A 12,951-nucleotide genomic window follows, 5' to 3' on the forward strand; every position below is an offset into this window, starting at 1 on the left:
AAAAAAAAATCCAATGTTCACGCTATAGACAGGAAGAGAGAGCTCTGCAAAGCAGCCTTACAGCCGTAAATCAAGAATTTGGAAGGAAGAGTTTAGAATTGGGGTAGTTCTCTTTCAAGGGCTCTAGAAGCCGTTGAAAGCTGCTAAAAAATGTGGGCTTCTGGGAAAGCCATGCTGGATTTACATTTGAAGATTTGCTGTTTTGACTCTCACTAGCTGCTTTGGTGGGTACCCCTTGTTGTCCTTTCCTAGTTTGTACTGTTGCTGCTATTGTGGAATATTTCATTAGAAGAAAGATGTTTTTTACCAGACGATGAGGTTATGTTTGTCCTATTCTTACATTATTATTTCCTTTCTGTTTTTAATCTCTGATCACAGTTGACCTTAATGGGAGCACAGACAGTATCAATAGGCTACTTACAGGAAAGCAGCAGACAGCATCTTGTGGTATCACTTTGTGGCCTATGCATTTTCACTGTTGAATCTTCTCAGAATAATCTGAAAAAGCAACTGAAGAGTTTGAGTAGAAGGTATTTTTGTGAARGAAATTCAGAAGAAAGTTCCACGTTCGTATGACTTGAGGATAAGCAAGGAAGAGTCTGATAAGCAGGAAGAGTAACTTTGTGGTATCTAAATTCTGTGAGTCTGTTTTGGACTGTCTGTAGCTTTGCACAACTGAACTACTGAAAGTGCKGACAGTCTCCAGTTCCCATTAACAGGAAAAAAAGCTGTAGATGTTAAATGCCTCTGAAAAATCAGACTTTTATTCCCTGTGCTTACAGGACCGCATTTGAAAATGGAAGTAAAAATGRTTTTCTTGATGGGAATGTTATGGGGCTAAATCGGTGGATGCTTCTAGGATTCTGAGATGCTCTGGTGGCAGCCACAGACATGTCAGTGTTTGATTGATGGAGATAATATTGGAGTTGGCTGCGCAGAGAGGTGATAAAAGGAGTAAYCCTGTTTAAGTTCATATGCCTGCCTTCTTTAAAAAAAAAAAAAAAAGAGAGAAAGTAAGAAAGAAAAAAAGGTTCTGCACGCAAACCACCGTGTGAGGCGTATTGTTTGGCGAGTGTGATATGACTTGAAAAATATGGTGAAATCAACTACACCTATCCTTGTAGTTGAGGTAATTACTCATTTTTTGCTCTTTTGACCTATYGCATTAAACCCTGGAGAAAAATCCTGACCTGATGGTGCTTATAGGCTGTTCAGGACTTGTGGATCTGATAAGGGGCATGGAGTGACTCGTAGTTATATGTTGYGTTAATGTATTGCTTGTTAATGAATCTTTGATTAGGCTTGATTGAAAATCCATAATGCTGCTCATATTAAGTGCAACGCTCAGCATTACTGACACAGCAAAAGGATGATAAGGGTCCGCCAAGGGATTTAACAGTTGGCTTCCCTAATGTCCCTGTTTATCTTTAAAACTTCCGTGAAGAAGTGCAGGAAACATCTTGCAGTGGAGATGCGAGCACGTTTCGGCCAACTGCGAGTTAGAGCAGTGCCTTGCTGCTTRAGCTTTTTTCCTGTTTTTTTTGGAAATACGTCTCCTGAGCTCAGATCAGGAATTGCTGATGTATTTAAAGCGCATGAGCCGCCCGTCTAGCTAACTGGCACATCTTTGACGAGCTCCTAAAAATACAATTCAGATATAACAGATTCCTGAGGGACCCCCCAGCAGCGTTGCAGGGGGAGAAGTACAGCGCATGCCGTTACCGTTACCACTGGAATTCCAGCAATCCCAAATGTGTTTTGTGTTAACCAGAGAGTTTTTGCACTGCTGGGGCTAAAAGCTTGCCAGTGTCTGTAAGCTGCGTTAAGGGGTAGATGCTTGTAAACAAAAGCCGGGTTCTGACTAGTGCAGCTCTCCAAGCTGTTGATGCGCTTGTTTTGGGGGCCTYGGGTTTTGAGGAAGGAACCCGGCCCACCCGAGAGTTTCAAGTAACCTTTGCATGGCCTCGTCCTTCCGAGTCCTTGACGAGCGGCCCGGCGGCGGCGGCAGTCTCGTCTGAGCACGCCTGCTCGGGCCGGGGAATCTTTTTTCCGCAGAGATGACTGCCTCCTTATTGGCATCCATGTGCGGCGTTTTCCGGCGTCTCCTCTAAAAGAGCGCGCGGATAAGGGGGAGGGAGCTCACCGGCTGGCGTTCGTGCCGGCTTTTGGGCTACGACACGATAAATTTGTCGAGCGTTAGCAGCCCTTTCTGAGTCTCTTTATAACCTGCCTGTTTCCGTAGGAAATGGCTCTTGCATGTGGATTGCTTGCGGTCTTTGTCGTTTTTCTATTTGCTTTGCCCGCGGATGAGTAAGGAAAGGGTTTTTCCTCCACGCTTGCTCCAGAAAGATTTTGTGGCCTGAATGAGTCAACGGGCTTTACGGCGTGGTTTATCTTCTTGAAGCACAAATGAGTTTCTGGCTTAAGGGGGAGAGGAAGGTGGAGAGACCACCCGGCTGCCTGCCTCCCTCCCTCCCTCTCTTTCCCGCTTCTTGAAAGAGGGCTAAAAGGCAAAACAGATCAGCTTATTTGTAGTCTAAATCTTTAATTTGTAACTGTCTGCGAGCAGGAGGTTAGAGCAACTTCCAAACGCCMCTTTTAATTGTTCTTAGATGGCAAATTAGTAGCTCCGTGGTAAGAAGGTGTCTTCCTCTCGCTTGAGAAATGAAGCGGGTTGTTTACTTAACCCCTTCCTTACTACTTTTTTTAAGGATTGGAGGTTCATTCTGGTTTATTTGAACTGCTCAGGTACCAAATAGATATTTAAAAGCTTCCATAACGTACTTGGTGCTCTGAGGTAGATACCCGGGTACGTGGCTGTGTGTCCGATGCGTGTGTAACTGGGGAGCCTACCTGCTTCTCACACCTGAGAGCTGCTGATGCTCACGCGTGGCCAGCGCAAGCTCTCACAGCTGACAGGTCTCTCCAGTGGAGGAGAGCCGGGCTGAATACTGCCTGCCCCTTGGAAAGGGCAGACGGCTCCCCGTCGGGCAGCTGTCCCGGTTCCCCCACACCTCCTGCGCGGCGTGATGGGCTCTCAGGAGGTTCTGCGCCCTGAGTTGTCATGGTGGCCGCAGAGCAACCTCCGTCAATGAGATTCAGATGCACTTGGCACTAAGGTGATTCGTACCCTGTTGATATTTTAACTTTCCTTAAGGAAAGAAAATTGTTTGAAAATTCACACCACTTTTGATGGGCAGAAGTAGCGATTTGCCTGTCGTATGGCATCTGACACCAGCTCATCACCATCGCTCATCAGAAAGGCAAAACAAGCACGCTTTATCCTCCAGCAGGTGCAGTTTGTGTGCAAAGCAGTGTGTTCCTTTCCTTATTTAATGAGAGTGGGATTCCCAAAATACGGCCGTACGAACGGCCTGTTGTTAGGTGCGGTCCCTCCTGGMGTTTCAGGTCACGCCTCAACAAACAGCAGGTTCCTGGAAACACAGTCTGCTTTTCCTAAGGGACGATGGCAGCCGGAGCACGTATGGGGCAGAAGGCCGGCATGCTCCCTAAAACTGCACTTCTGCTAAGGGTTTCCAGGAGAAAGGTTTATGGGAAGAGAATTCTTGCAGCCCTAGGAAAAGACGTTGAAAGAGTAAACTGCGGCTGTGCACGTGAGATGCGCTCAGTGCTGTGCCTGCTGGCGACGGTGGCTCCGGGAGCTGAATTGGTTCAGGCTGAGGAGGCTGGTTGGTGTGAATGCACGAGGCTGCCACAGGGACGCGCAGCCCTGTGGAACAGGAGTGGAGATAGTTAGCACAGAAATGGTTTACTCTTGCTTGGAAGAGCAAATGGACAGTAAAAGCAGTACATCCGCAGTGCGGGAGAGGAGAGGGCTTGGGAATAGCGTTATCCTTTCTGAGAGACCTTGGGACCTTGTTGGTGAGTCCAAAGGAGGTGGCTGGAAACCTTTGCGTGTGACAAATCCAAGCAGAGTGCGATCATCTGCCTGTCCTCCCGTGCAGAAGGTGTGGGCCCTGCAGGCTTCTCTTCCTGACAGTCAGTGCTGGAGGATAGACATGCCTTTTAAAATACAGCRTGTGATGGATGAGACAGGTATACAGTTTTGATGTTCCTCATTTTTCACTGTTGCTCTGCACTGGCAGAAATGAGAATGGTAAGGCCCCAGATGAAGCCCCAAACTACAAAGCTGGCATCTTTGGGGGAGAATAAAAAGTGCAACTTCACTCCGGTATATTCTTAAGCTGAAGCATCCTATTTTGTGCAACTGTAGTTATCGTGTTAAGTGGTGCTATGGTTTGGAGTATAACTAAGCATATGCTTAAGCATTTGCTAGACCTGTGCCTGAGGTGCCAGTGAAAGGGTTAGTTACAGTTTGGTAGCTGGGATGCACCTCGTCCCCTTTGGTGAAAAATCCATGGATTCTCACCAGACTTGCTGTCGATGCAACTACTCCGTGTTTGAGAGTTTTTGTTTTGGTTTTGTTTTATCTTTTTTAATTCTAGGTGGAGACCAGTTGTCATCTCCCTGTGGGATAAGAGTACGTGTAAATAGTACAGGAATAAATTTGGGTTGCATCGCTATGCGCAGGTTTGCTAGTGATAATGCTAAGTTGCTGTCAATAGGTCTTTGTTCCAAGTGCTTGTCTTATGGACATTGGAACTGAACTTTTTGATATATCACTAATAGGGCTCTTTTTACTTAATGCATACACATGTATGTTTTTCTTAAACTATTCACTGTCCACAACTAGTATCCAGCCACACAGCTGTCAGAGAGAAAAGGGAAAACAAACCTTCAGACCCTCTCAGTTAAAAATGAGTTTTTAATTTTGTTCTTGCACTTATAGGAAAATAAATTTTTGCTAAATGTACTTCAGTACTTAAATTTTTCCTTGCAGTATAGTAGTCACGCTTGCAATCTTATTTCAGTTTCTGTGAAACTCATTTTGAGCAGTGAACTATGTTCATAATATTAATACTTTAGTTAGCAATGCTCAACCTTTTGTCATTGGGAAACTCATTGACTYGCCACATATTGCTTTAATGATGTACTTTAGGTTTTTCTAGGAAAAGGGATTATTTACTGGATTGGAATTAATAGAATACTAAATTAACGTGGGTTTAACTCTCCATTTTGACCCTTTTATGCATCTGAATATTTTCTGAGTACAAACTGGAGTGTCTTAAGAATGCAAAGCTATTTGCGTTGGACAAAAACATTACCAATTCTGATTAAGGTTTTAGATAACACTGAAAAGGAACCAAAAAAACTTTTACAGAACTGTGCTGCTTCTTTTGTAAAACTGATGTCTTGTTGCAGTTATTGCCTGCTTCTGTGAAGGTGGTGGTAGGTTCCAATATATTTTAATTCTYCTAATGAATAAACAGCTGTGCGTTTCAGAAATCCTCAAAAATAATGACAAAATCCTGTTGAATTAAAGCACTTCTTTAAGCCAGCTGCTTCCTGGTAATCAGCATGTTGCTCCAGCAGTCTGCCTAAATCCTGCTCTCTAATTAGAATTACAGGGCTTGTCAAGAGCTCACATGGCCCCTTCCTCTTGGACTCCTTAAATCCTGAGCCAGAACACAGGCTGAATTTGCATCTCTCTCGGTCTGATATAATTACATTGATTTAGAATCTGTTTTGGATGCTGAAATTGTAGTCAGGAGTACTTTGCTTAAAAGCGTGGAAATTTCAGTGGAATAGAAAAGGTATTTTAGTCACTTCAGCTACTTACATAACAAAGGCTCACCCAGTCTGGAAATAGCTGGAATTTAGTTTTCTTAAAAATAATAAATAATAATCAAATGGAGTGTGGAAGGCTTTACCCAATGATACAAACCAGATACCACTGCCATGTGGGAAGAGTTCAATTCTTTCTGCTGAAGAAAGCAGGTTCTGTCCATCCTTATTTGCTTTGCAAAATGGCTGAGGGCTGATGCATGCAGGGGTTTGAAAGATGCTGGTTCTTCCTGAAGTTGGTAACAGCTGAGCTGTCAGCCTGTGATGGGACTGGACCTGTCTGGTAGCCCACTTCTGTTTCCTGAGAGGAGAGGTTCAGTGAGTAGGATTCTGGAACTTGTTTTGAAAATCCTTAGTAAATATCTAGCCGTCTAAATTGTCAAAGCAAGTTCTGGAAGACTTCTGAGAAGTGTGCCCTGGAAGGTGTAAGGACAAACTCGGACCTTTCTGAATGTGTTATCCGTGCTCCTGAACCATCGTGAGCTACAGGCCAACACAGAGATGTCTTTGTCACTTAACTCCCTTTCAGAGTTTGTTATGCTGCTGTTCCTTCCACTGAGTCATTTTCTGAACTCTCTGAGAAGCCCTGCCAGAGGTGACATCCAGCATAGGCTATTGCAACCTTTGTATAAAAAAGGCCTCTGGAGGCAAAGAATTGATGTCCAGGATGCTAGCTTTCAGATGCATTTCTGGGTCCTTGTTATTACCTTTACTGAAGAGTTCTGGCTTAATCCAAATAACAGTAACTGTTTTGAATGTGTTGGTTTATGTCTGACTTGAAAGAGCAATGTGAAGATAAAAACAAAATATGAGAAATAGCAGTTTTAAAGCTCTAATTCTTCTTTGTTCTTTTTCTCCTTTCCCTTACTCCCCAACATTTTGAAGGATGCACGCCAAAAGTTTCGCTCAGTGCTGGTTGAAGCAACAGTAAAACTGGATGAGCTGGTAAAGAAGATTGGAAAAGCTGTAGAAGACTCCAAACCTTACTGGGAAGCTCGGAGGGTGGCCAGGCAGGTGAGAACTTTCTGCCCTATAGGCTAAAGCTGGTAGCTGGATAGCACATACTGATTGCATCACTTTTGGGCTATTAATAAAGTCTTAAGTGTAGGCATTTGACTGACACTGTTTTATGTCTTGAGCTGCATATCAGCCATGTGAATCTAGCAAAATTTTTTCCTTCCCAGCCACAGCTACACATGTTCTCCAGTCCAGGAGCAGCCACAGCAAACATAATCCATCAGTAGCAAAAGACTTGTGCTGTTCTCCCTCATTAATAATGGCCTTTCCGAGCCCTGCTCTTTGCTATCAACAGTTGTAATTGCTTGAAAACATATTGTAGAGTTTGGGTATCTGCTTTATCTTCTTGACAAAGCAAAATGCTGAGCTGCTAATGGCTGCAACTGGAAGCTACTGGGAAATGGGTTGGAATGGAGCAGACCTGGGGTAACCCCCAGAGCTTGGTGCTGATTTCTTTTGTGCTTGGACAAGAATATGCTAAATGTGACTTTAAAGTGTTTTAATATTGGGAGAAACCAAGCTCTGTCATCTGGACCTTACCTGCCTTGCCCCAGCACCAAAGCAAACTTGAACATTGACTGGCAGCTAGAATTGTTGCTCAGTTGGAAAGAAGGCCATTTGCAGGGGAGGATGAGGAGTTGGAAGTAGGGTTGGGATCTCCTGGCTGTAGAGAAGGCAAGAAAGCTTGTGAAGGCTCAGGCTACTTCTCTCCTTAGGAAAAACTACCTGAGACTTGAATGTGTGATGACTTAGGCAGCACTTCTGCTTGGTATCTGYGATGGGTTCTGCCAGTTTCTGAGATTTTTTGTTTTTTTTCTCCAAGGGGGAGGCTGCTTTTTGGGTGCTGCTTTCTAAATGCCCTGGAAGCAGGAAAGGAGGAAGCAGGGAAAGAGTTGGCTAGAACTTCTGCTTTTGTGCTCAGCTGGAAGGATGGCTGGGTTGCCATCTGTGACTGGGTAACTGGGATGCGATTGTGTGCAACAGGAGAGTGGAAAAGAGCTGGTGCAGCATGTGTGAAATCTATAAAAATTGTAAGAGGAAGGTTTTCTGTATTAAAAGAGATAGGGGGTGGGTTTGGAGGAGGAGAGAAGCAGCGTAGGTATGGGTCAAGATGCAGAAAATAAACTCACTGGGCAAGAGAAAAGGGGAGAGAAGAGAATAAATCCTCAGAACAAGGCACAGGAAAGGGAGGCATGAATGCAAGCTTCATTATTTTAAGAAGTGATAAAGCAGGAGTTCGGTTGATGGGATGTGGCATACTGGAAAGTATGTGACTGTTAATTCTTTAAACTGCATGGCGTTATTTTGGAGCCCTTGCCTCAGGAGGATATTTAGGGGGTTATTAGACTTAATCCTTCAGACTGGAAACAGGATAGCAAACAGGTAAGCTCTGCTTCCAAGTACAAGAAGCATTTACTATTCATCTGTAACTTCTCCAGAAGCAGTTCCTGCTCACAGAGTTTGTGGTGGGGACAAACTCATTTAGAGAAAGAGAGGAAATTGAGGACAAAATAAGGTCAAGGAATTAATTGCACAAATTGACACAATATAAACAATATAAAAAAATTATGCCTCGAGCATGGTCTTATACTTCTCTTACTATAAATAGCTATGTAAAAGACAGACTACATGGGGCTTTAGGAGTTATTCTTTGAAAAGTCAATGGTAGAAACACACACTCTAAAGTACCAAAAAATCAGAGTGCTTTGTGTGTAACATCAGACACTAAGAGCAGTGAACTTTGTCCTCTGTCCTGAAGTTGGCAGCGGATTATGTCCTGAAAATGGAATTTTTATTCTTGCGTCTTTGCTGCTGCTGACATCCACTCAATTGTACTGGTTCCAAGGTGCTTTGCAAGAGTACATTAATGTTCGCCTTCTACTAAAGTTCTTATTTTCAAAAAAAAAAAAAAAAAAAAAAAAAAAAAAAAAAAAAAAAAAAAAAAAACCCAAACAAATCACCTCATATCCTTAGATCTGCAGAATCATTATTCTCATATTGGACTTGTTAGAGAGAACTGTACTTTTTCTCTCAATTCATTCTCTTAGCTAGATTTTAAATGCTACTTGACCTATATCTGCTAATTTACTGCACAGTGAAATTTATTATAATTCCTTGACAGCATTCCTCTTTTTTGGGGGGGGGGGAGAGGAAGGACAGGGGGAAGGAGAGAAGGGGGTAAATCTCCCTTCTAACAGTTCATTGGACTTCTCTCCATTTTCTGTTATGGACTGAATTATGGAACCAGGTCTTCCTCTTTGTATCTGCTCTGCAAACAAAGCYAGAAGACAGTTTTGGGGTTCCCTTTGGTTCTTTGCCTAATAAAATCTTGAAATACAAAAYTAAGGCCCAGAGGAATGTTACTGTTGAAGGTCCATGAATAGAGCATCTGTTTGGAGAGCCAGGAGACTGCAAGGACTTATACCAGTTATCAGTAAAGCATCTTTCCAAAGAGTTTTTAGTCTTAGTTTAGAAAAGTTGAGTCTAATGGGGAGCAAACTTCCTGTATAAACAGGAGGTGAAGGGAAATACGAAACGAGATATCAGAGTACTGATGTGTTTTTAGTGCCCTCCTGACATCATCTTTCACATGTGGATTCCTAAAATTGTAGCAAAATGGGAGAAGRAGGTGATCAGGAGTAGCCAGCATGGATTCACCAAGGGGAAATCCTGCTTAACCAATCTGATCRCCTTCTGTGATGGAATGACTACCTGGGTAGATGAGGGAAGARCAGTGGACGTTGTGTACTTTGACTTCAGCAAGGCTTTGGACACTGTCTCCCATAACATCCTCCTAGAGAAACTCAGGAAGTGTGGGTTAGACAAGTGGACAGTGAGGTGGATTGAGAACTGGCTGAAAGGCAGAGCTCAGAGGGTCGTCATCAGTGGCGTGGAGTCCAGTTGGAGGCCTGTGGCTAGTGGCGTCCCCCAGGGCTCAGTACTGGGTCCTATCCTGTTCAGCTTTTTCATCAATGACCTGGACGAAGGGACAGAGTACCTCCTCAGCAAGTTTGCTGATGATACCAAACTGGGAGGAGTGGCTGACACACCTGAGGGCTGTGCTGCCCTTCAGAGAGACCTGGACAGGCTGGAGAGTTGGCCAGAGAGGAATCTCATGAGGTTCAACAAGGGCAAGTGCAGAGTCCTGCACCTAGGGAAAAATAACCCTAGGCACCAGTACAAGCTGGGGGCTGACCTCCTGGAGAGCAGCTGTGCAGAGAAGGACCTGGGAGTGCTGGTGGATGACAAGTTGACCGTGAGCCAGCCATGTGCCCTTGAGGCCAGGAAGGCCAATGGTCTCCTGGGGTGCATTGGGAAGAGTGTYGCCAGCAGGTGGAGGGAGGTGATCCTGCTGCTCTACTCAGCCCTGGRGAGGCCTCATCTSGAGTACTGYRTCCAGTTCTGGGCTCCCCAGTACAATAGAGATATGGAGCTACTGGAGAGAGTCCAGCGTAGGGCTACAAAGACGATCAGAGGGCTGGAGCACCTGCCCTGTGAGGAACGGCTGTGAGAGCTGGGCCTCTTCAGCCTGGGGAAGAGAAGCCTGAGGGGGGATCTTACCAATGTGTGTAAGTACCTGAAGGGAGGGTGTCAAGGGGAGGCGACAAACTCTTTTCAGTTGTCCCGTGTGACAGGACAAGAGGCAACAGGCAGAAATTGAAGCATAGGAAGTTCTGCCTGAAAATGAGGGGGAATCTCTTCACTGTGAGGGTGACGGAGCACTGGCACAGGTTGCCTAGAGAGGCTGTGGAGTCTCCTTCTGTGGAGATATTCAAGGCCCACCTGGATGCAACCCTGTCGAACACACTCTAGGTGACCCTGCTTGAGCAGGGAGGTTGGACTAGATATCTCCAGAGGTCCCTTCCAACCTTACTGATTCTATGATAGTTTGATATCATTCCATTCAATTTTGTAAAAACATCTTTCTTGCAAAGATTGTCCTCCATCTTCTGTCTATAAAAATATGATAGAGCCATTAAACCATTTCTGAAAACATAGAGAGGTTCTCTGTGCTTGAGACAGTTTGAATGAAAAARAATAGGGGGAAAAATGCTTGACTGTGCTTGTAGAAAAGGGAAGTTTTTTTATTTTCTTTTGTTTCCACTAAAGGGAAATAAGAATACAAACTGCAGATTGCGGTCTTCTGGGAATGAAGAACTGCCTAAGTAATGACATCTAGCTTGGCAGGAATGTCAGCGTTGTCTTGAGTTACTGGAGTTCAAGATGTCAGTTGTAGGGCGAGTTGTCTGATGCAAGCTGTAGTGAGTCAGTCTTCAGATGGTACTGGCATGATTCTCTTCTGGAAATATTTGTTCCATCTGTTAAGGTAAAATTCACAAAAATGKCATTTTGCTGATGCAGGGTCAGCAACACCTGGTCCCCAAGTCAAGTACTTTCTTGGAGAGGCTTTAAGGTCTTGAGCCCTTTTATCTCCTCACCCTTATCCTCATCKTGTGAAATTCTACATTGGCAGGAGAACTTGAACTCGTAACAAATTAGTTCTCCCACGCAAGAGTGCTGTAGCATCTTGTTTATGTAACGTATGCCAAGAGAATTTCAGCTGAGCCTATCTTGGGATGTAACTTAAATGTAACAGAGCAGTGGTCCCTTGGTGTTAGGATTTGAGTGCTTTGTGCTCTTCAGTGATAGCACAAGGAATTGGGATGCTATCCATTGGCACCAAAAYGTTAATATCAGCTGTTGCTGAGGCTGAAGTTGAGAGCAACCTCATCTTCCTGCTGCTCCATAGATTTCATGTAGTTTGTGTCCCCTTTAGATTTCACGTAGCTTCTGCAGAGATAACTTTGTCATTGTGATTCATCATTTGTTATTTCAGTGGGCCTTTCTTCTCATTTGTAGGAGGACTTTACTATTCTGGAGCACACTGATCCAAGTCAGTTGTTTAATCAGATGTTCATGTATTTCTCCTGCAAGATTTTTTTTTATTATTTGGCATATGTTCTTTTCATATTCTTCTTTAACTTATGCTGTAATGCTCAGCTGGAATGGAATAAACTTAGTGTATAGCTGGGGAGTGTGCACGTGCATAAGCAATGAGGATGTTGTGGCCATAATCCAGAGGATGATTCAGGCTCTAAGTGTTGTGATGATCAACCTTTCAGTTTCTGTATTATTTTATTTATTCATTTATTTTGGCTGGCAGTCCCCTGACTGGTCTAGGAATTAGACTTTTCTTGCCCGAAGGTAATGGGGAGGAAGAGTGAAGTTATCAGAAAACATTAATAATGTAAACAGCAATGTACATCTTGAGCCTCTGAGGTAAGGAGGGTCTTTAGCCTCTGCTGAGTTAGCATTTAGTGGAGTTGGGGCAGGAAAGTTCCTGTGTGATAGTGTCTGAGCAGGTAATTGAGTTTGAGATGTGTGTTACCTCCCTAGTGATAACATGCTCTGGAACAGGATGCTGTGCAAAAGCAAGTGTGGCCTGTTGCATAACTCTTCATGCTGTTAGAAGTCAATTTGTGTTGCTGCATGGCCTAGATAAATTATTTCATCTCTCTCTCAGTTCCCATGTAAAATAGAGCTGTCAAAGCTAATGTGAAACTGAGTTCATTAAGGGAAGTAAAAGTGCTTTGGGGGTCATTGGGTGAAAGGGAGCATTAAAACACTGTTATCCACATGTCATCGCTTGTGAACCCAGGAACTAACTAAACAGGAAGGTTGGCCTTTTCTGTGTTGCTTCTGCTGAAAATAACCTGAATAAAAATGTGTCCCTTATCCCCACCCTGACCAGATTCATTCCTCTATAGTGAATCTAAGCAGAAGAGAAACCCTAGGACTGTTGGTTTTAATTAAGCTGTAGCTCCTATTACTGAGTTCTTGTTGCAGAGTGAAGAGTTGCATTTTTATGCCCAGTTCTGGCTCAGATTGGGGGTAGAGCTGGATGCTTTGCTTTAATACTAAGTTTGTCAGGGACATGTTTTTGTTCCAAATCATAGATTTTTCTTTTTCTTTTTCTTCTTCTCTAGCTTTTACAAAAGAGTATCACTAAACTTGCTTCAGGCAAGAAGAGATGAAAGACCTATGCTAGGTCATATCTCACTAAGGGACCTGCCTGTAGCAAGTGTTCAGAGCACAATACGTTGATGGATATGCATGTTCTGCTTCCTCGTGGGTCACCTTTCTTKGTTCAGCTTTACAACTAATTCTTCCTTTCATATTTCTGACATACTTTCTTAAGCAGCACTCTTCTGTTACAAAAGGTTTGGA

The 12,951-nt window shown here is 43.8% G+C and overlaps 1 protein-coding gene across 1 annotated transcript in view; it reads left to right on the forward strand.

Moving 5' to 3' along the window:
• SH3BP5 (SH3 domain binding protein 5) overlaps positions 1-12,951 on the forward strand; it is an 86,493-nt gene that overhangs the window by 40,552 nt on the left and 32,990 nt on the right. Inside the window, exon 6 of the mRNA XM_085311847.1 lies at positions 6,592-6,720. Coding sequence (XP_085167973.1) covers positions 6,592-6,720 — 129 coding nt within the window. The remainder of the gene's footprint in view (positions 1-6,591; positions 6,721-12,951) is intronic.

This window comes from Rhea americana, unplaced genomic scaffold (genome assembly GCF_003343005.1).
Source record: "Rhea americana isolate MKP2758 unplaced genomic scaffold, rheAme1 scaffold_35, whole genome shotgun sequence".
In the NCBI taxonomy this organism is placed as follows: Eukaryota; Metazoa; Chordata; class Aves; order Rheiformes; family Rheidae; genus Rhea; species Rhea americana.